At 38.3% G+C, this 24,487-nt stretch overlaps 1 protein-coding gene across 7 annotated transcripts in view; it reads left to right on the top strand.

Moving 5' to 3' along the window:
- Positions 1–13,530: 13,530 nt before the first annotated feature.
- Positions 13,531–24,487, top strand: part of CCDC88A (coiled-coil domain containing 88A) — a 117,066-nt gene continuing 106,109 nt past the window's right edge. For 4 of the 7 annotated variants that reach the window (XM_055540136.1, XM_055540134.1, XM_055540133.1 and 1 more), the window contains exons 1-2: positions 13,531–14,453; positions 14,550–14,650. In XM_055540136.1, coding sequence (XP_055396111.1) covers positions 14,391–14,453; positions 14,550–14,650 — 164 coding nt within the window. In that variant the 5' untranslated portion in view covers positions 13,531–14,390. The remainder of the gene's footprint in view (positions 14,454–14,549; positions 14,651–24,487) is intronic. The other 3 variants (XM_055540135.1, XM_055540137.1, XM_055540138.1) reach the window with 3 other exon arrangements.

The following is a 24,487-nucleotide window of genomic DNA, read 5'->3' as shown; positions in this document are numbered from 1 at the left end:
TCTTAGTGGGAATGTAAATTGGTACAGCCACTATGGAAAACAGTATGGAGTTTCTCTAGAAAATTAAAAATAAAACTGCCATATGATCTGGCAATCCCTCTTCTGGGTATATATCCAGAGGAAATGAAATCAGGATCTTAAAAAGAAATAGCTGCACTTCCATGTTACTGCAGCATTCAAATTATTTAAGTTCATGGAAACAACCTAAGTGTCCATCAACAACAAATTAATTTTAAAAAGTATGATACACACAAACACATGCACACTGAAATATTATCAAGCCATAAAAAAACCAGAAATCTTGTCTTTTACGACAACATGAATGGACATTGGGGAAATTATGCTAAATGAAAAAAGTCAAACAAAAAAAGATATATCATGTGTTCTCACTTATATGTGGAATTTTAAAATCTCTTGGAAATATAGAATAGAATTGGTGGTTGCTAGGGGCTGGTGGCTGGGGGAAATGAAGAGATTTTTGATCAAAGGATATAGACTTCCAGCTATAAGATGAATAAGTTCTAGGGATCTAATGTACAGCATAGTGAGGGAACAGAGGTATTATCTAACCTTACTGTAAATCATTTTGTTATTTACATGTGTATCAAAGCATCACATTGTATACCTTAAACTTACATATAAGTCAGTAATATCTGAAAACAGGAAAAAAATTAATTTTTTTTCTGATTCAAATTATATTCTAAAAAGTTTTTATTGATGTGTAAATATAGTCTTAGTGTATTGTTAAGTGGGGGAAAAAAAGTACTATACACTGCCTATTGTTTGATCCCACAGGTGTGTGATTGTATGTGTGTGTGCATATCTGTATGACAATTTGAAAGCAGTCCATTCTAAAGGAGATCAGCCCTGGGTGTTCTTTGGAAGGAATGATGCTAAAACTGAAACTCCGGTACTTTGGCCACCTCATGCGAAGAGTTGACTCATTGGAAAAGACTCTGATGCTGGGAGGGATTGGGGGCAGGAGGAGAAGGGGACGAGAGAGGATGAGATGGCTGGATGGCATCACCAACTCGATGGACGTGAGTTTGAGTGAACGCCAGGAGATGGTGATGGACAGGGAGGCCTGGCGTGCTGTGATTCATGGGGTCGCAAAGAGTCGGACACAACTGAGCGACTGAACTGAACTGAACTGAAGTAGATGGGATTATGGGTGGAATTTTTCCAATTTCTTTCTTTTATTTTTCTTTTCTCGTTTTTATCTTTTTTATCTTTATCTATAATATCTGATTTTCCTACAGCGAAGACATACTCTTACAAGTCAATTTATATAAATATAAGTTACAGTTTTTATTAGTGTGATTAATGCTGAATATATTAAGATGTATAATTATAGCAGTATTCAGGACACAGATATAAATTACCTGTATTTATCATAGAGCATTTTGTATAATACATATTCTTATTATACATTTAGATCACTACATTAGTGGTATCTTAATTTTATTTCTATTATCATGTTATGAACATCTTGAGATTCTTTTTTGTATCCTTTATTCTTGCACAGTTAACTGGCACTTGGTTGCAAAGAAATTTATGAATAACCTGAATTTCAAAGAAGGAGGATGATTCAAAACCTCAATGATAGCATACATATATATTTGTAATTAATGCTGGCATTTTTTTATTGCAGTATAGTCAGTTTATAACATATAAATTTGAAGTGTACAAATAGTGAGTCACAATTTTTAAAGATTATACTCCATTTACAGTTAGTATAAAATATTGGCTATATTCTCTTGCTATATAATATATCCTTTTAGCTTATTTATTTTATACATAATTTGTGCCTCTTAATCCTCATCCATATGTTGCTCCTCCTCTCTTCCCTCTTCCCATGGTAACCACTGGTTTGTTCATTGTATCTGTGAGTCTGTTTCTTTTTTGTTATATTCACTAGTTTGTTGTATTTTTTAGATTCCACAAAGAAGTGAAAACTTACAGTATTTATCCTCTTCTGTCTTACTTTACTAAGCATAATGCTCTCCACATCCATTCATGTTGTTGCAAATGGAAAACCTTCATTTTTTTATGGTTGAGTGGTATTCCAACATGTGTGTGCCTGTGTGTGTGTGTGTGTGTGTGTGTGTGTGTTTGTATCCCATCCTGTTTATCCATTCAACTGTTGATGGACACTTAGGTTGCTTTCATAATCTTGGCTATTGTAAATATCGCTGCTATAAACACTGGAGTACGTCTTTTCAAATTAGTGTTTTTATTTTCTTCAGATATATACCCTGGAGTGGCATGTGTTTTTATATCACCAAACAGAACATTATTTCAGGGAAATCTAAATTCCACCAGCAAATGAATCTGAAATAATGCCCCAGGCAGTAATTTCTTTTCCTTTCTGCCAATAGAGGGCAACAAGAACAAGCTGCTTGATGGGTGGTAGTGTTCATAACCTCTTGTCTGTCAACAAAGTTCAAGAAAGTCAGTGTTAAACTTGCAACAAACGAAAGCAGTGTGTATTGAATCTATAAAACTTTAGTAGGAGCAATTCCTGTCTGGTTCCTCTGCCTGCAGCCTCACCTCTTTCCAATCCCCCCACTACTCTACTACTAGAATTTTCTTTTTAAAAGAGAAATCTGATACCATCACTTGTTTGTTTGTTTGTTTGTTTTTAAGCTTTAATTGACCAAGACCAGTTCTTGAGTATGATATTTTGGTTTCTTCATAGTATGACCTCAACTTTCATTTCCCACTCGTCTCCACCCCTGGGAAACTACATTTTTTCTCCACAGAAAGCTATTCATGACGCCCAAACACACCATGCTCTTCTGTACTTTGATATGTTGCTTCTGTTTTTCTTCTACCTGAAATGCCCTGGACTTTCCCTTCCCACTGAACATCTACTTTTCATTTGAGGCCTGGATAAAAGGTCATCTCTCTGTGCAGCCTTTCTTTGCTTTCCACTAAAACTGAACCTTGTTTCTTCCTCAAGTGCTACGCATCACACATTGCACTGTTTAAGAATAATCAGTTGTCAGTATTTCCTAGCTGACTGTAATGTCTGCGAGGGTTCATGTGTCATAAGGAAACATCTTATTCACCTCTGTATCCTCAGGGCGTGGCTCGTAATAATTACTCAAAATGCACGTTCACTGAATACACAAAAGAAAAAACTGAACAGAAAGTTCTCATAGTGGACAAAACCTGTTAAACAAAATTTTAGACTGACATTACAGCTGAGGCATGTGGGTGGTACTTTCCATGAGTTTAGGAAGCATTTGATGTTACTAAAAGATTATTTTTGAAATATATAGGGATTTTTTGGTGAATTTTAATTTCTCCACAGCTTCTTAGTGGCCAGTTTTTTGTTTTGTTATTTTGTTTGTGGGATTTGTCCAGGTGGGGGTCCTTTAGTGCAGAAGTACAGGGATATTGTGTTATAGTTTGGAGAAATCCTGGAAACACCAGGTCGCTTGATTTCTAGACCAGGTGGAATTCTACTTTTTTGCTTCTCAGGAGACAAGGGTGATCTACAGTATGTGTACTTGGCACACTCAGTCACTGATTTCAGTCTCATTGACGCCTTGATGCTGAGATCAGCATTCAGGAGTACAATGAAGGGAGAGCAAGCATTCCTTTAATGGTTCTACCTCAGACTTGAGCACCGGAGTATGTTAAAAAACACATGATATATATACTGGTAAGTAGACACAGATGATGTTTTGTAGCGGTGGTCATTGCTATACCATCTGCCAGGTCCTGCAGTTGGTTAAAAAAAAAGAAGAAAAGAAATTAGTTTGGCAGGATTTGCTCCTCACAAAATCATGTCGATTTTTGCCAATTCTGTGTAATTTGATATGCTCTTGCAAAATGAGTAAGAGCAAAGTGTTTTCACATCGAGCTACAGGAAAAATATGGCCATTGTTCTTATGACCTTAGTTTAAAAAATGTAAGTATGACTAAGATAGGGCCATGGTAAATAAAAGATAAAATGAAGGAGATGCAGACAGATGGGTTATTAATTCAGAACTACCAAAACTCAAAAATTGTTTGTAGCTGTAATGTAATTGATATACTATTACCATGTCTCAAACTAAAAAGAAGGGGCATGAAATCTAAAGCCTTCTGGGATCAAAATATGCTCAGTTCAGGACTAGAAATTTTATTTATTCAGACTTATATTAGTAAATTTCTACAGAACATGTATATGAATTTGTGAAAGGTAACAGTTACATACAAATAATTTCTTCCAAATTTAGAGTCAAAGTCTTCATAGGATTAATGTATAGGAACTCTAGTTGGTATTATCTACTAGCATTATTTCAGTCATTACCATGTTGATTTCACAAAGAATTTGGAAGATGCTAATTAAACTTGGTCAGATATAAGTAAAGGGTATAACTCTGATTTGTTATCCATTTAGCTTTTATTAAACAGAACGATGACTAAATGATTTCAAATGAGGATTCATTCTAAATGTTGAATGAAGAGGTTTTTGTGCAAGTTGGTTTGTGTGTAGTACTTCTGCTTTTTACTGTGAGTGAAGGATGCAGATAAGAGAAAACACCAGTGCCAGTGCCCCATTGTCACACTAATCTTGCTATTTTCTTTTAAAATAACATCTCCTAATAAATTACATTTCCTGCTACATAAAAGTCAAGTTCTTTAAATGAAAGTTATGAAAAATTAATTATCTTAACAAATTTATTCATTCAACTAAATAGAGTACATGCTATGTGCAAGACACTGCAGGATACCGATACTATATATTTGTTAGTCTAAAAAAAGAGATTTGGTTTATACTTTGCATTAACAGATCTTATATATCAAATGACATGCCACACATTTTATGGCATTTTATTCTTAACATCTTAACATATTTATTCACTCCCCCATGTTTCATCATGGCATGGCACCAAAGATTCAATCTTATTTTCATTTGATAAGAATTGCCAACTTGTATGGCTATCAGAGAATCTAAAGACATGGTTCCAGGTGTTATCCACATTTTCCACACGCTGCTCTATGTCAGAGAGTCACATCACCTGGGTTCTCTTGCTCTCTGCTTCTCATGGGGTTCAGCAGTGGGGATCATTGGCCAGCAACATAAGTGAGAAAGACAGAGGTTGGGATATTCTTTCTCATTTCTTCTTCTGCAGCATGATGATGTCATTAGCTCCACTAAGGACACAGTTCCTGTCCAGTGGTTCCTCTTCCAAGACGACAGTCTTTTGGGGTTCCAGAAGCACAATTTCCTCCTCCCCAAACTCTTTGGCAGAGGGGTAGAAGCCCTCCTGGTATTGCTCTTCCCTCGGTGCTTCTCCATCCTCTGGTGGTTCACTTAATTCTCCACACCTCTCTAAGCCATCCCTTCATTAAATTCCCCTTTTAACCACTTCAAGGGTAATCCCTCTTTCCTGCTGAGACTCAAGAGAATGCCCCCCAAATAATTTTATATCCAGGGGATTGGTTTCCAATGGTAACATGATGCGAGATAGAAAACTGTTTGAACTATATCTGATGCAGTAGAATAATGGAATTCTGTTTCCAAGCAACTTGTAGACAAACTCTTCCACACTTCCAGAATATACATGCAATAGAGTTGATTATTTAGAAAGTTAATGACTTGACTGGAAAAAATTCAACCCTGTTTTTTGTTTTCTTTGCATCCAATATAAATACAGTAACTGCTAGTTTACAGGTGACAAACTATGGCCTGACAAAACCAAACCTTTATTTTCCGCAAATAAAGTTTTACTACAGTGCAGCAACACCTATTTCTTTTGCGTAGTCTGTTAACTGCTTTGTGCAGCCATGGCAGTGGGGGATACTTGCAAGACAGACCTTATGGCCCGCAAAGCCTAAAATATTTACTATCTGGCCTTGTCAGAAAACTTTGCTGACCTTTGAACTAATTGACTGAATGATATATTTGTCATTTTATTTATTTTTGGCCTCATTTGGATACTTCTCTGAATCTTACAGTCCATATGCTATCTTACACATACGGTAGCTCAATCAATGTTGATTAATAAAGAACGTACACTGACCAATATAGAACTCAATCTCAGTTTTGCTTTAAACCCAGAGAATTCATTTTTATTCTTTTACAAGATTTATTAGCCAAGTTTTAGATATAATTACAGAAATTTGGGGGTTGATGTTTTAAAAATTGGTAACCTGGTAGTTCTATACACTTAACAAATGATGAATATTATTATTAAAAATTTATTTGAGTTCCATTTATTGAATAATTTAAACTGAGATGCATGTTCAAATTTTGATCATAGTTATATTTCCTAGTAGTGTTTTAAGAGTGGTACAGTTTTTTAAAATAATATGAATTATATGCAGAAATGTATTAACTTCTAAGTGGTAGAATTATAGGCTTGATTTTTTTTGTTTCACTTTTTTGTGTTGTTGATTTTTCCATATAGGACAATAAAATGTATTATTGATAATTTTAAAAATATGGAATATGTTTAGTTTCACATAACTGAATATTTCATACTGCTATTTTGGTTTGGGAAACAAAAGATCTTTACAAAATTCATGGAATAAAATTAACTCTGAGAATTCTTCTGAAGCTACTATTTTAAGAAAATATTCAACTGGCATATCTCAATTGAAAATTAGAAAATAAAAATATTCACATTAAAATTTTTTTAAGTTTTGTATGAATTTTAACTTTAAGCAGCAGAACATCAAATACATAGTCTCTTATATTTGCATATGCATTTTTAACACATCTTCCTACTGTCATTTGACAGAAGGAAATAAAATGCTTTCATATTTCCTCATTTGCAATGTTCATCATTTGTAATTCATATTTTTATATGAAAGCAGACCTACATTTTCTTCTATGATTAGAAGTATTTGTTTTAGTCCTCATTTATTTCCAGTAGCCTCAGAGCACCACTGGTACCTTGTATGGAATTGACTTGCTGATTTACCCCAAAGGGAATGCTGTGTGACAGATTCAAATGACTCCCTAAAATGGTATTATTATACCCAAGAATAGCCAGTTTGTGTTTCTTTTATCAGAAGATCTTAAGCTTTTGTGTCATGGTATATAATTTATCAAATGTATTTCTGTGTTCTTCCTCCACTGTGAGGGTACTTCCTGCCACATGGAAGTTTTGTCTGTTTTATTAGAGCTCCGTCGTTTGCTCTGACACAGATAAGTTCTTTCTTAACTAGGTATTGCTAATGTTTACCTCAATGGCACCCCACTCCAGTACTCTTGCCTGGAAAATCCCATGGACGGAGGAGCCTGGTGGGCTGCAGTCCATGGGGTTGCTAAGAGTCGGACACGACTGAGCGACTTCACTTTCTCTTTTCACTTTCATGCATTGGAGAAGGAAATGGCAACCCACTCCAGTGTTCTTGCCTGGAGAATCCCCGGGACGGGGAAGCCTGGTGGGCTGCCGTCTATGGGGTCGCACAGAGTCGGACACGACTGAAGTGCCTTAGCATAGCATAGCATAGCAAGATCATAAAGGTTTACCGTCAGAATAGGAGAGTGATTTTTTCCACCTTTTAAAAGTCCATTTTTATAAAATTTTCCCTTTTCCATACATGTTTTTATTTTCTCCTCTGTTTATCAAGTTTCTATTTGTTTGCTGTCTTTCCATCAGTAGTGTCTTAAGTAGGAATGAGTCATCACCACCTATTGCACAGATTTAAGGAATTAAAGGAGGGGGAGGAAATCATACAAATACAAGGAATTGAACACATGATATGACAGCCATACCCTGGAAATACCTGACAAGTGACCATTAACTTGGAAGATTATTTCATGTCAGACCACAGCCAAAAAACACTACACATTACTTTTAGGCACATCACAAATTCATAGACTTTACTCATAGGAGAGTCCATCAGGTTCTCACTCAAAAATTATTACTTCTTTCAGACTGTTTTCACAATCTGTGAATTTCCTGCAGATAGAAAATTAGTAGCTGCAGATTTGAATGGGGACTCTTGATAGATTCTCAGCAACAAAAATGAAGAGCCAGGGGAGAAGACAGGAAAACTCTTCAAAGTAAAAACTCAAAACATAGTTGTCTGGGACCTGTGAGGACAGGTCAAACACTATCATACTTCTAAAGAACCTATGAATATATTGTTATATTAAAAGCATGACACAATCTTTTAGGTCAATTGCAATGACATATTTCTTTAATAAAATGTCTATTTCTGTTCAATAAAGCTTAGACAATAATAACACCTTTCTACAAGATTTCATAAAATGATAACAAATGGAAAACAGTTTGGGTATTGAAGACATATCATCGTATGCTGTCTGAGAAATGAAAGATTACATGATATTTTTGTATCCCTCTATGCTTTTCCTTGAGGCAAAAAAAATATGGACTTCGGCAAAATCTGTCTTAAAAGTCATGTGTTTCATAATCTCAGTATCTTTTTAGTTCTTCACATTCTCTGGCAAGTGTTATCTTTAGCTAATGCTTCCTCTAGGTCATTAGTTAACTAGAATAGTTCTTGGAAGTTGCTCATCTGTGAGCCCTTGGCAATTGTCAGGAATTTAAACTGGTCACCATGGTTGAAGGAAGACTCTGACATGCTGACCAAGAGTTCCCATAAGAGCAAGGCACAGTCCTAAAGGCCAGGGATACACAGATTAATAAAATGAGGTCATTCTTCAGGATTTCCCCATCTGTCCAGCAGAACATGTCAGCAAATACATGCCATTCAGAGTATATTACAGAAACAAATGGAGATTAGATCATCTGCAGGCACCACTTATCCCGTGGAAGAGGAATGCTTCAGAGAAAGTGACCCTGGAATCCTGAAGGTTGGGAGTTCACTTTGTTAGAAATTAGGAATGAGCATTTCAGGGGATGGTAACATGGAATTAAAAGATGTTTGCACCTTGAAAGAACAGATATGACAAACGTAGACGGCATATCAAAAAGTAGAGACATTACTTTGCCAACAGAGGCCCATATAGTCAAAGCTATGGTTTTTCTAGGAGTTATGTATGAATTTGAGAGTTTGATCATAAAGAAGGCTGAGCACCGAAGAACTGATGCTTTCCAACTGTGGTGTGGGAGAAGACCCTTGAGAGTCCCTTGGACTGCAAGGAGATCAAACCAGTCAATCCTAAAGGAAATCAATCCTGAATATTCATTGGAAAGACTGATGCTGAAGCTCCAATACTTTGGCCACCTGATACGAAGAGCTGACTCACTGGAAAAGACCCTTTTGCTGGGAAAGATTGAAGGCAGGAGGAGAAGGGGACAGCAGAGGGTGAGATGGTTGGATGGCATCACCAACTCGATGGACATGAGTTTAAGCAAGCTCTGGGAGATGGTGAAGGACAGGGAAGCCTGGCGAGCTGCAGTCCATGGGATTGTAGAGTCAGACATGACTGAACAACAACAAGCATGGAATGTAATGATGAATTTGTGATGGTTTACCTTGTTCAGAACACAGCATTAGGGCATTTGAGAGGAATCATTGTAGACAGAGCTTCCCTTGTGGCTCAGCTGGTAAAGAATCCCTCTGCAATGTGGGAGACCTGGGTTCGATACCTGGGTTGGGAAGATCACTTGGAGAAGGGAAAGGCTACCCATTCCAGTATTCTGGCCTGGAGAATTCCATGGACTGTATAGTCCATGGGGGTCACAAAGCATTGGACACCACTGAGTGACTTTCACTCTTCCCTGATAGTTCAGTTGGTAAAGAATCTGCCTGCAATGCCGGAATCCCCGGTTCAGTTCCTGGGTTGGGAAGATCCCCTGGAGAAGGGAAAGGCTACCCACCCAGTATTCTGGCCTGGAGAATTCCACAGACTGTATAGTTCACGGGGTCGCAAAGAGTTGAACGTGACTGAGCGACTTTTCACTTTACTGATGACCAGGCTAAAAAGAGGATTCCTTTCTCTGCCTTGTCATCTCTTCCAAATTTACTTTCCTCTGCCCATTTGAGATATAGAACAGAACTACAAATACACTAATTAGATGTCGTTAGGGAATGAAACCACTATCCCATTTTACAGCTGAGGAAATAGATGCTCAAAGAAATTAGGTAACATACCTTCTCTTTGTCATTGTATTATGTTTCTCTTAAAACTATGCTTGATAATTAAAACATATACCTTCTATATTCTAAGGTGAATTTAAAATCTTATTCTTTACATCAAGAGGACTTAGAGACCCTTTTGAGAAATCTTTGAGAGATTGGATTTCTTGATGACCTGGCATTTCTTTTTAAATATTCATGAAGCAATGATGCCTTCCTTTTTTTAAGAGTTAATTGACAATTCAGCCATTTTAGGTGTCCAATTCAGTGATTATTGTATGTTCAAAGTATTGTGTATCCATCACAACAGTCATTGAGTGTTTTCTTGAAACCCACACCCCTAAATCATGAATCCCATTTCCTCCCAACCTCCCCAGACCTAGACAGACACTAATCTACTAGTCTATAGACTTGTTTCTTCTGGACATTTCATATAAATGGTATCATACAATATGTGGCAGGCCTTTGTGACAGACTTGTTTAGCTTAGCATAATGTTTTCAAAGTTCATCCATACTTAGCATGTGTTAGTACTTCATTGTTTTTTATTGCCAAATAATACTCCATTTTATAGATATACTGCATTTAATGTATTCAATTATCAGCTGATGGGCATTTGGGTTATTTTCATTTTCAGCTATTCTAAACAACAATGCCATTCTGCTACTGTATTTATGACATTTATTATACTAGCTTATGGATGTGATTAGCTTTGCAAATATTTGTCACCAAGGAGCCTGGTTCCGAGTGAGTTTATCACTTCTTGTATGTAAATCAAGATGGAGGTAAACATCGGCGCTTTTAGTACACAGGTCGTGTATGTACGTGTAACCTGCAGGGGAAGCCTCAATTATAATACACAGAATCTTTCTCTAGTGATCCCTATATTGATCCTGGTCCATTCCAATCATTTAATTTCTGCTTAGAAGAGGGTGGAGCTTTGGACCCTAGCCAGATGGATATAACTTTCCTGGGGATTTAATGTTCTAAGAAGGAATGAATTCAGGACACATAATTACAAAGCACAAAAAAAATACCTTGAAGAAATCTTGGGAAATCTCTTCCTAAGTGAAAGGAGGATAAGGAGAACTTTTGGATTTATTCTTACAGGATGTTGCAATTCAAAGACCATTAAGTTGTATATAATGTGCAATCCTCTTTTGCCAGACAGAGCAGTTTCCTGATTGTACTCTTGAGATATTATAAAGCATTTCTAAGACTGCTGTTAAACTAGAGAATTGTGAATTGGTAGGTTTTCAAATAAGTTACTCCAGACCTCCGTCTGGTCTAAAGCTTCCTGCTTTTACAATTAACTCCTCATGTTTCTTTGTTGCGTGTGTGTGTGTGTGTGTGTGTGTGTGTGTGTGTGTGTGTGTGTGTGTGTGTGTTAAACCTAAAGATAGACCAGGAAGCATATGGGGCCATCTGGTTCTAAAGGGGAATCCAGATTTCTATGAGGGCTAGCTACTAAATGTAAAGAGGATAAACAATTCTATCTTAACTTTCAACTCCTGTGCTAACCTTCAGTCATTACCATCCAAAATGCCCTTAACTCACACTGGTGTTAAACTTCATGGTGTTTTCCTTTATGAATGAAGTATATTGGTCTGTCTGAATACAAACCACAGTACAGGCATGAACACTTCCATGTTGTTTTTAGCCAGGCTTCTGAGAGATTACAAAGAAAAGTGGACAAGTTAGGCATATAGCAATTCTTCCTTCTTGGTGTCTGTTCACTCTTGGTCTGTGTTTCTAAATAAAGGATTGTGATTAAGAAAGAGTCATCAAGAGCAAAGGGAAAAGATTGCTAACAACCGGGATGACCCAGGACTTGTGTACTGGCCAGGGCAATGTAAGATTCTACTCTGTATATCACTTAGCAAAGTACCACATGAATGCATCCTAATTTTAATTAAGATAATTTGCGAGGTGCATTTATCTGCTCTCCAAAGCAAGATTCTTTCTCCTGCAACTGAAGACAGGTTACATTTCCCTCAAGTTTTTTCCCTCAAGATTCTTAATTTGAGAGGAATGATAATGAAAACAAAATCAATAATATGTATAAAGCCCTTACTCTAGGTTGCCATTTAACTCTATTAAGTTAACCCTGTTTAACACGTGAAGAAAGGAAAGTGCAGAGAGGCTCAGAGACTTGCTTACACAGCTGGTGAGTATTAGAGCCTGGATTTGAATTCAGCAGAAGACTCTAGGGCTCAGATGGTAAAGGGTCTGTCTCCAATGCTGGAGACCCGGGTTCAATCCCTGGGTCGGGAAGATCTGCTGGAGAAGGAAATGGCAATCCACTCCAGTACTATTGCCTGGAAAATCCCATGGACAGAGGAGCCTGGTAGGCTACAAGTCCATGGGGTCGCAAAGAGTTGGACAGGACTGAGCAACTCCACTTACTTACTTACTTAGAAGACTCTAGAACCCAGGTCTCAACAACCTAAATAAGAAATTGTGCTGTTCTTAATTCAGTGTTATGACAAAAACATTTTTACTGCTAATTAAAAATATCATGTAAGTACTCAAACATCAAAGTATTTATGTAAATGTAAACACACACTGAAGAACTATAATACTATATTTATTTTCTTTAAAAAAATGTTTTTGCATGCCATTTTGTCCCAGGGAAAAGCCTTATTTTCCTTCAAAATGAAGAGGAATAACATTTGATTTTGTGGGGGAACTGTTAAAATTACTTTGATGGTTCCAGTCGTGCACAGCATTAAGATTTATGACAAATATGTAATCTGTTTATTTGTCACCCAACTTGGATGACTTCCAAATGTTTCCTCTTAGTAGCTCTTGATTTTTGTTTGGATTTTTTTCAATCACCAAATAGTCAAACAACAATGTCTGAATCACGTTTGCTCCAGTTAGAAAATACCAACATGCTGAAAGGCAGCTTTGGTTATTTAAAACCCTACTACATTCACGTGCAACTTTGAAGAGCATGCATGCTTTCATGGACTGGATTTTTTAAAAAAGAAGCAAAAAGGAAAAAACCCCTAAAACAAACAAGTTTGCGCCTCAAGTCCCTTCTTTGCTATTTACTGCAGTGAGTTTTCCTACTCCGTTTTGCTGGCGAAAGCACGCTCAACAGATCAAACTGTCCGAAAAAGGCCGTCTGCATCCCTCATGTTTAGAAGAGAGGGATTTCGTTCTCTTTCCTTCACACATCAAAGAAAGCACTCGGGGAGGAAATAAACCATAATTAGGCATGAGCAAGCGAGCAGACCGACCCCTTCCTCTCCCTTTCCCATCCCCGCCCCCCAGGCCCTGGCAACCATCCTGGGCGCGAGCGAGGAGCCGGCCACCGCAGCAGCTGCAGCGAGCGCGCGTCCACGCCGCGCCCGCCGCTAGAATCTGGGCGGCGGCGGGGCCGGCCCGGGGTCGCGCGTACTCGGGAGCGCGCTCATGCAGCGGTTTTCTTCTCCCACAATCCAGAGGCTTGCGGCGCGGGAGGGGCGGGGAGTCGGCGGAAGGATATGGCCGCGGAGGGAGCTGCACGCTCCCTTTGACGGCAGGCTGGAGGCACTAGTTTGAGCGGCAAGGAGCGGGGTGTGATGCGGCACTGCGGTTCTGAGGCCGTTACTCCGGCTCCTCTAGAGAGGGCGGAGGAAGAGGCTGGAGCTCGGCGGTGATTTTGTGCCAGGGCTTCCCAGAGGCGCACTGAAAAGGCTGGCGGGGCTCGGGAAGCTGGGGGGTTAGGGACACTCATTCAAGCCCCTACCCCCCCGGGAGGGGAAGGGGGCAGGCGGCGAGGCTCGAAGGCGGCTGAGAGATGGTGTGTGCTCGGGGGGAAGGAGCGAGCGCTGCCTGTCGTTGGTGAGGGGCTGCAGGCAGGGAAAGCTCCGTGGGTCAAAGCTGTTACATGCCCACTGGTGGGTGGAACGTGTTGAGCGGAACACTGAGGTCTAGCCTGGCGGCCGCTCGGAACCCTTAACGTGGTATCTAACGTGGGATTTCATTTAGCCCACGGTGGGATTAATTCGTTGGGGGCAGCCTCGCTGGTCTGGCTCCTCCAGGAGCTGGGCAACCTTGACGGGCTTTTTGTCTTGCTGCTCCAGCCCCTTCTCCCTTCCTCCTCCTCCAGATGCCTTTTCTCTGCCCCTCCTCGCCCGGTACAGACATTTCCAGCGCAGGCTGCCGCTCGTGGCTGCTGTCGAAGCCACTTTTCGGGATTTCGATTCGTTTCCCTCTGGGGTGTTTTTTGAGGAGGGAGAGTTTTTCTCCCCTCCACGATGGGATTTTCTTCCCGTGCCAAAGTGGACTTTCATTGATTTCTACTTACTTCTTCAACGTTTAGTGACCAATTCTCTAGGCGTTTTTTTGTGGTAGTTCCTTTTTTTTCAAGTACATCTCTGTAAAATGGAGAACGAGGTTTTTACTCCCCTTCTGGAGCAGTTCATGACCAGCCCCTTGGTCACTTGGGTAAGTGGGGTGTTATTTGTTGCATATTTTGCTGCATTATTTGTGGCTGCAGAGATGGAGGTGGGCGTTCGTGTCGTAATGATCATTCTGTTCTAGGTTAAAACGTTTGGACCTCTGGCTGCAGGAAATGGGACCAACCTGGATGAATATGTGGCTTTGGTGGATGGGGTATTCTTGAACCAAGTCATGCTTCAAATGTAAGTGCTCTGTTTTTTCTTTCTAGGCAGCTTTTTTTTTTTTTTTTAATTGCATACTGTGAACTTAGAGACTATGTTTTAAGATCTTTGGTCAGAAAAATTCAGGTGGTTTAAGAACTGCACCTTGAAAGGTGATAATCTTACGTGCCCACCACATTTATCACAAGCCAGTAATTATACCTGTTAAAATTGTGAAACTTTAATTTTTCATTCTGCAAATCATGTATTGTCACTTACTGTCTTCAGTGCTGAAATCCAAACCACATTGTGGCCTTTTTGATAATTTGGTAAAATGAGGAGGAGAATTAGAATAGTTTCCTGAGGTGGGGGGTTGGGGGGAGAGCGTTTACTGTAAAGTTATGTGCATTTGGTACAGAATGTTTCTTATTAACCTTTGTGTCTAAAAATAAATAGCTCAAATTTTGAAACTGGTGAAGTAACAGATTTCAGAGAAAAGAATTTCAAATAGCAGTTCTGATTGGTGAAGACTTGCTGTAGGAAGTAATTTAAATGCATCTAATAACTAAAGTCGGATTAGATGATTGATTGTGTGAATTATTTGATTAATATTTGGGGAATCATTTTAAGGTGTTCTTAGAGCTTGTTTTGAAATGCAGGTGATTGAAATCTTGATGACAATTAGCTAATGATTTAGTAGGCAAATCTTTGTTTTTTATATTTATAATGTTAGCTTTAAATTAAGTAGAAAAGTGTTTTTGAGGTGGCAGTTGAATATCGAAATCACATTGGTAGCTGGATCAATGAAATAAAAACTCTATTTTTATCATAGGTATTGTAGCATTAGGTGCATTCTCAGCACATCAGTGTAGTGAGTATTACAGCTCTGCTCAAAATTATGTGTATTAGCCTTATTTCTCTTGAATACTACCTGATTACAAGAGAAGTTTGAAACTTTCTATTTTAAGATACTCTTTGTGTTAGATATGTGGGGAATTTAGTGCATTTTTGTAAATGTTACCAGAGAATAAGTCTACTGTTAATAGAATAATACCCTAACATAAAAATGATCAATTCTGTATATTTTTGGTATTAGTTTTCTCTTTAGATTTTTCTACTTAAAAGAAGGTATAGTGAAATCCATAAATAACTGTTCCACTTGTAACTTCAGTCTGTGTTCTCAGAGTCTTGTAGTCTGTATGCTCAGAGACTTTGCTGTTTTTCATATATGTGTTGATCCTATAGCAAAGTATTATACTACTACATGTTTCCAAAAGTTTTTTTTTTTTTTTGTATAGGCACCCAAAGAAATATGTTATCTGAATGTATTTTTTTTTTCTTAAGATAGGAAAAGGGAATGTGGACATAATTATTTCCAGGGATAATAAATATATTTTGGGCAGCTTTCCCATAGAAGTATCTTTAATCTTTGAAATATCCCTCTATTTCCCAAGCAAAATGGTAGAATAATTAAACCAACTTCTATTTTAGGGAACACAAGTGACAGGAAGGGTAGCCATTACAGTAGATACTCAGAACTTGTTCCCCTGTGTCTCTTTTCTTATTTGTTTTTAGACAGAAGATTTTGAGTTTGTCTGTTGAACCCTAAAAAAACAGGTGTGCTCGTAAATGTAGGAAAATACATTCGTTTTCCCCTTTAATGGTTTTTATTTGAATGATTCTTTTTCCAAAAAATATTTAGTAGATTTTTTTTGAAGCCAGAATAGTTAGCCAAGGTGCTAAAAACAGACACTTTAGCTTGTTTCCACTTTGGGTACAGTTTTATACTTAAAATATATATGTGTGTGTATATTTTGAAGTAATGGTGTTCCAAAATAGTGGTTGCCAGGTTGTTTTTTTTTGGGAAGACTAGCTTCATTCCAAACCTCAAATCTGCTTCTGTTTTTAATTCCACCTTTTAGTTTCTTTAAAAGTTTTTTCAGTGTCCTAATTCTGTTCTGAATGACCTGTATAAATTAAAGGAAAAGAAAATTAAGAAAAAAAGAAAGACATATGTTTTAGTTTTTTAAAAAGTGTCTTATGAGATCAACACAAATTTATTGTAATTTATTACCTAATTATTTACCCCATAGGGCAACAAAATACACATTGTTTTAAGCTATATTTTGTTAATTTTGAAATCATTAAGATTTCTACTGAGCACTTTGCTCAAATTAACTTTTGATATATTAAATTGTCAGTTGAAATTGTACCTAGTAAGTTAACCTAAAAATAATTTCTAGATTAAGTTTGGTTATAGAATTTGTGGGTGAGAACCGTTTGTAAATGCAGCATATGGATTTTTTTGTGTGTGTGATGTTTCTTGTGCTTGGAGTTCATTGAGCTTCTTGGATCTGTGGTTTTATAGTTTTTATCAAATTTGGAAAAAAATCTGGCTATTATTTCTTAAGCATATATGTATATGTGTCTTTTCTTTGCCCCCTTTCCTCCTCTTGGAAGTCCAGTTACATGTAAATCAGGCTACTTGATGTTTGTTGATATACCATTCAGTTTTCTTTTCAGTCTCTTTCTGTTTCACTTTGGGTAATCTTGCTAAATTTATTAATCCTTTTTTTCTGTAATGTTTAATCTGCTGTTAGTCCCATCCAGTGTGTTTTTCATTTTAGAAACTGTAGTTCCATCTCTAAAAATTCAGTCTTTTTTATATTTTCCATGTTTATAGATTTCATGTTTTGTCTTTTCTATAGCTTCTTGAACATAGAGAATACAGTAATAACTGGCTTAATGTTCACGTCTTCTAATGTTGTCTGTGCCGTTTCTTGGTTGGTTTTGATTGATTTTTCTTCTCACTATGGATTGTACTTCCTTGCTTTTTGCATACCTGGTAATTTTTTATTAGATGCCAGACATTTGAAATTTTACTTTGTTGTTGGGTGCAGGATTTTTTTGCATCTCATTAAAAATATTTTTGAGCTTTGTTTTGGAATGCAGTTAAGTTACTTGGAAACAGTGGTCTTTTCAGATCTTGCTTTTAAGTTGTGTTAGGCAGTACCACTTTGCTTTGTTGCACTGTTGAGGCAAAACCCTTTTGAGTACTCTGGCGGTGGGAACGGAACCTATTCCTGGACTTCTGTGCGCTTTGGGTGGTGTTCCCTCTAATCCTTTTATAGTGGTTCTTTCACTGTCCCTGGATGGTTTCTTCACACACATGTACTGATAAGTACTCAGCTAAAGACTTGAAGGATAACCTGTGCAGATCTCTGAATCTTTCTGAGCAGCTCTCTCTTAGGTGCTCTGCTGTGTATATGAAGGTCACCTTGCTGTCCCCAGACTAAGTTCTGTGTCCTGGATTCAGGGAGACCACTGTGTTCTGCCTCCGTTCCCCATTCCTGTTCTGCGGCCTAGAAACTCTTTCAAGGCAATAAACTGGTACAATGGTAGGATTTGTTTTGTATGTTTCCCATCTATGAAGGATCTACTGTTCTTTGTTGCCTGATGTCCATTGTTTTCAAAAATGCTTCGTATGTTTTGTGTCCTTCCCCACCACCCCCCGCAGTTGTTTCAGGCAGGAGGGTAAGTTTGGTTCCTTTAATTTCATCTTGGCCAGATATGAAAACCTCTTCATATATTTAAAACCTGTCTTGTAGTCCCGCTTTCAGATGTGACAGAATTTTATTATAGGATCCTTATGGTAGAATTTTTTTTTTTTCCATCTAAAGAGTAAGAATATTCATTAATTTAGTGACTTCTGGATTTGCCATTTTTGACCCAGAATTTGAAAGTAAAGAGTGGACCTCTTCATTCTAGTTTATGACTCTGCCTTATAATTTCGGAGTCTGTTCACTGGTTTGGGATTCACTGTATTCAGAGATGAATCCTGAATTTCATTGAGTAGCTCCTTGAATCAAAGAATCTCTGTAAGAGCCTGTGACAAGGCATCAGTCCTCTAACTAATGGGAAGAGGAAGCTATTTAGAGATCTGTAATGATGGCCAGCTCTTCTGCATGCTGCAGGGCATTTTCCTACTTCAACCAGATGAAATCTTTTTTCTTCAGTGCTAGTTATCAGACATAGGGCTTGGTGACAGTGAAGTGGAAATAATCATTTTCCTATTTGAGATGTCATGCAGTTTTGCAGCCAATTTAGGATATTACTTGCTGTGAATTTTTAAGGTATTTGTGACATTGTAGTTGATTTCATAATTTTAGTCATACTACCTAAGCAATTGAAAATATGGTTATGTTAGGGTTTTAAGTACTGAAAAGTTATTAATAGTATCAAAACCATATTTGGAAATTCTGTGATTCAACCCCATTAGATAGACCCCTACAGAAATCTGTACTTGAATTATGTAGTAATTGTGATATACTTGTTTATGGCATTTCTTCTTTTAGAAATCTTGAATTTGAAGGGATTTTAGAAATCATCTACCATGAAAATCATTCTTATATGACACATGGTCATCCAACTTCTGCTTAAGTATTTCCCAAGAAGCAGCTTCATAAAGTATACCTAAAGAAGGCATTAAATAGAGGAAGTTGACTGAGAAATCTTCCTTCATTCTACTAGTGCTTAAGATTCAAAAATACAGTGTGCTGACTTCATGACTAAGTAACCGCCAGATGTCTAATAAATTACATGTTTTCTTACCAAGTATGGCATTGACTCTGAATTTTGGTATGGTCTCTCACACAGGTTTTGTTCAGTTTTGTTTTTGTTTTGACTTCTTTAAGAACACACTCATGATATAGTCAGAGTTGCTCTCTTACTACCTGGTTTTTGATTTACCTCCCAAATATTTCTCAGATGTGTCCTTGACTTGGCTTAATGCAATAGCCCCTGACTGGTTTTCTTACCTTTGGCTTGCCCCCCTTCAAGTTGTCTCCTCATGTAATCATGGGAAATTTTTTAACATGCAGATTTTATCATGTCGCTCCTATCTTTAAGATGGCTCAGCATCCTTCTTCTGCCTTCAGAGTAAACATGTTACTTGAATGTCTAGACTCCTTTGAGATCTGGCTGCTGCCTGATTCTCTGTTTTTATCTTTGCATAGTACCAGTCTTCAGTGCATGCCCTAAGATTGAGCAAACTTAGAGTTCCCAAAGATAAGCGGTGTTCTCACATGTCTCTGTGCCTTTCCATACACATTTCCCTTCCTTAGAACACTCTCCACCTCCTTACTAGTGCTTTCTTTAGCTTTACAGCCATTCCTGGGCCCATCTGAGGCTTAGCACTCCTTGTGCTTCCGTAGGACCCTATATATACCTTGGTAATAGCATTTTTTGGTATGCTAGACTCTACTGACTAACCTGTGTCTTGGTACCAAAGACTATATCTTTTATATCTCTGTTCTAACACAGTGCTTGATACATAGTAGGTTCTTGATACACTTATCTTGAATGAATGAATAATAGAGAGGCTGTGTGGTGAAGTGGAATGAATTTGGGCTCTGCATCAGATGGACTTGGTTTCACGTCACCATACCTGCCTGTTCATGTTTCCTCAAACAAGTCATGATCTTTCACAGCTCAGTTTTGTATGATCTCTATTGGTGTCATCTCACTTAACTTCTCAGTTTTCTCATTTATAAACAGGATAAAAAGAGAATCATAGTGTTATTATAAGAATCAAATAGGATGGTTTGTGCACAATGCTTAGCATATAGCGAGTGCTAAGTAAATGTTAGCTGTTGAAATCTTTTATTTCTATTATAATAATAACTGTCTTCTAGACTTCCCTTCTCCCCCCCACCTTTTTTTTTTGTGCCAGCAAATTCCTACTCATCCTTTAACGTGCTGAGAAGCCCCTTGGCAGAATTAATTGCCCTCTCCTATGTGATTCCTTAGCTACCTTTACTAAATTGTTAAATTGTTGTTACTACTAGACAGTTAGCATTTAGAGGCTAGAGATTTAGTGTTATGAATCACCAGCACTTAGCATAGTGCCCAGCATGTAGCATAGATTGGTACATCTAAGTTTTCAGTAAATGTCAAAGGAATGAATGCACGTTTTGTAATTTTATTAATTGTCAGAATTTTGAGGACACTCTCTAGTTTTAGTGTTGTACAATTTTGTTTTACTTTTTAGTTTGTCTCCCTTTTTTCCCTAAGTTAAAAAAAAATTATTTGTGTTTGGCTTTCTAGGTCTTCCTTGCTGCCCTGGTTTTTCTTGACTTGTGGAGAGCGGGGGCTAGTCTCTGGTTGTGGTGCATGGACTTCTTATTGCAGTGGTTTCTCTTCTGGCGGAGCGCAGACCTGGGGTGTGCCGGCTTCCGTAGTCGCGGTTCCTGGGCTCTCAAGCACTGGCTCTGTAGTCGTGCTACACCGATTCTTTACCACTGAGTCACCAGGGAAGCCCTTTAGTTTGTCTTCCATTTCTCCTTGCTTTTGTTTCCCCTCTGTCCCCTTATTTATTTTAATTACCTTTATTGGAGTTTTTCCCCACCTATGTTATGTCTTGCTGAGGTGAGGTGGTAAGAACAAGTCATAGTTGGTGATTTTGTATGGTATTAGAATATATAGAGCCTTCATTTTGTGTTCCAGTAACTTTCTTGTTGATGTTCAACATACTGAGATTTTTTTGTCCACAGCTCAACAGTAAAAATTCAAATTAATAATTTGTGGAATTTAGAATTCATAAACTCACAGTTTTGTATCTGAAGAGGTGAATCTCAACCTCCTATCACCATCCCTGACTTGGGCACCACAAAGAGGTCTCTGTGCATGCCTGTGGACATCTTGCATGCACCTGAGATCCAGGCTCTTGTACGCCCTCTTCCAAACAGCTACTCCTTGGCCCAAGGATGTATACATCTGTAGCATTGAACACATCCTCAGAACAGATGGGAAAAGAGGCCTGTGCAGGTGCTGAAATTGGGTTCAGTTCAGTCGCTCAGTCGTGTCCGACTCTTTGCGACCCCATGAATCGCAGCACGCCAAGCCTCCCTGTCCATCACCAACTCCTGGAGTTCACTCAGACTCATGTCCATCGAGTCAGTGATGCCATCCAGCCATCTCATCCTCTGTTGTCCCCTTCTCCTCCTGCCCCCAATCCCTCCCAGCATCAGAGTCTTTTCCAGTGAGTCAACTCTTCGCATCAGGTGGCCAAAGTACTGGAATTTCAGCTTCAGCATCATTCCTTCCAAAGAACACCCAGGACTGATCTCCTTTAGAATGGACTGGTTGGATCTTCTTACAGTCCAAGGGACTCTCAAGAGTCTTCTCCAACACCACAGTTCAAAAGCATCAATTCTTCGGCGCTCAGCCTTCTTCACAGTCCAACTCTCACATCCATTCATGACCACTGGAAAAACCATAGCCTTGACAAGACGAACCTTTGTTGGCAAAGTAATGTCTCTGCTTTTCAATATGCTATCTAGGTTGGTCATAACTTTTCTTCCAAGGAGTAAGTGTCTTTTAATTTCATGGCTGTAATCACCATCTGCAGTGATTTTGGAGCCCAAAAAAATAAAGTCTGACACTGTTTCCACTGTTCCCCCATCTATTTGCCATGGAGTGATGGAACCAGATGCCATGATCTTCGTTTTCTAAATTTTGAGCTTTAAGCCAACTTTTTCACTCTCCTCTTTCACTTTCATCAAGATGCTTTTTCATTCCTCTTCACTTTCTGCCATAAGGGTGGTGTCATCTGCATATCTGAGGTTATTGATATTTCTCCTGGCAATCTTGATTCCAGCTTGTGCTTCTTCCAGCCCAGTGTTTCTCATGATGTACTCTGCATATAAGTTAAATAAGCAGGGTGACAATATACAGCCTTGATGTACTCCTTTTCCTAATTGGAACCAGTGTGTTGTTCCATGTCCATTTCTAACTGTTGCTTCCTGATCTGCATACAGATTTCTCAAGAGGCAGGTCAGGTGGTCTAGTATTCCCATCTCCTTCAGAATTTTCCATAGTTTCTTGTGATCCACACAGTCAAAGGCTTTGGCATAGTCAATAAAGCAGAAATAGATGTTTTTCTGGAACTCTCATGCTTTTTCCATGATCCAGCGGATGTTGGGAATTTGATCTCTGGTTCCTCTGCCTTTTCTAAAACTAGCTTGAACATCTGGAAGTTCACGGTTCACATATTGCTGAAGCCTGGCTTGGAGAATTTTGAACATTACTAGTGTGTGAGATGAGTGCAGTTGGGTTAGAGGTATTTTAATAAGAAATTCCACAGTTCCAGATAAATGGGAGTGTCATCAAGAAGTGGTGGTGTAGGGGTTTGTCTTCTTGTTTTCATGGACTTCTTGCCCAGTGGTGAGGGGCGTGTCCTGAGGAGGGCCAGAGTGCCACTCTGGACAGAGACCTCTTTTGCCAGGATCTATAAACATAGTGAGAAGGATAAAAGGGATGGTTCATTCAGAGATCAGTTCATTCATTTAATAGCAAAGTCTGTATGAGAAACTATCTGATAGGTGTTTGGGATGTGATACTGAGTAAGATACAGTCTTTTGCCCAGTAGTAACGGAGACGACATGTAAACAAATTGCAGTGTGACATACGTGCTATGTAGTGGAATTATGTTCTTGGTACAGTGTTGGCACAGAGAGGTAATCATTTACATTGAGTAGGAGCAGTGAAGTGAATAGAAGTGACAAATAGTGGCGATAAGAGGGAGGATATTTTAAGTAAAATAACATGAAAAGAAACATGAAAATGTGAATAAAAATGGTGGCATTGGGGAACTGTAGGATATTTTATGTGGCCAGAGCAGAGATTGTATGCTTCTTGCACATGGGAAATGAATTTGAAGAGGTGGAGAGTGGCAAGCTGTCCTTAAGAAGCCGCATTGAGAGGATCGAGTGTTTTCCTGGAGAGATGAATATTTGTTCAGGTCCTCTCCAGAGAAACGGAACTGACAAGATTGTGTCTGTGTGAGTGTGTCTGTATGTGTATGCGTGTACATGTGTGTGGAGAGAGAGAGAGAGATGTATAATAGATTTATTTTAAAGAATTGGCTCAGGAGATTGTGGAGGCTTAGTCTGAAATCTAATGGAATGGGCCTTCGTGAACTCAGGGAAGAAATGCGCTAAGTTCAAAGGCAATTTTCTAGCAGAAAGTTCTGTTTGTTCCATTAAGGTCTTCAAATGGTTGGACAGTGTCCATCCACATTATGGAGGATAATCTGCTCTACTTAAAATCAGTTGACTTAACATGTTAATCTTGTCCAGAAAACACCTTCACAAAACATGCAGAATAATATTTGACCAAATATCTGGGCACTGTGTGTTCCAGCCAAGTTAACATATATAATTAGCCATCATAACTGGTGTTTCTTGAACTGGGTCCACAGGTATTCTTGGGAATCTTTAGAAATTTTAACTTTTTTGTTTTCATGTCAGTAATTTAAATTCTTTTTCAAGTGATAATAATAAAACATTTCTTTTGCAGTAGTTATTCCCTACTGAAAGTTGTTTTTTTTTTTAATCATAGATTTTAAATTAGTTTCTTCAGTGACTTTTTTCAGACAGGCGCCTAAGACTCTTAGGATGTCTATGGACAGATACTCAGAGATTCTTGATAATTTGTTTCTTTAAAATGTGTCACTCACTACTTTACTCATCTTGAAAAGCATTAATATAAACTAAAGAACATTGGAGTAATTAAGCAGATAGCATTTGCATATTAGAAGGACTGAGTCTACGGCCAGAACAGAGATAGAAACCACATTGATGTAGAAATGATATGGAAGAGAGAGAATGCTCATGTGATGGACTGGGCTACCAGTTTGGTATGGAGAATGAGAAAGTGATGTGTTTAAGTTGATTATCAAGCTTTTTGCTTGGGTGGAGAATGGATGGTAGAGGGGCTTCCCTGGTGGTCCTGTGTTAAGAATTCATCTTGCAGTGCAGGGAATGTGGGTTTGACCCAGGGATCCAAGATCTCACATGCAACTAAGTCTACATGCCATAA

The sequence above is a fragment of the Bubalus kerabau genome, chromosome 11 (genome assembly GCF_029407905.1).
Source record: "Bubalus kerabau isolate K-KA32 ecotype Philippines breed swamp buffalo chromosome 11, PCC_UOA_SB_1v2, whole genome shotgun sequence".
Classification (NCBI taxonomy): Eukaryota; Metazoa; Chordata; class Mammalia; order Artiodactyla; family Bovidae; genus Bubalus; species Bubalus kerabau.
The sequence above is the reverse complement of the archived record's forward strand: the minus strand, read 5'-3'. Positions and strand labels throughout refer to the sequence as shown.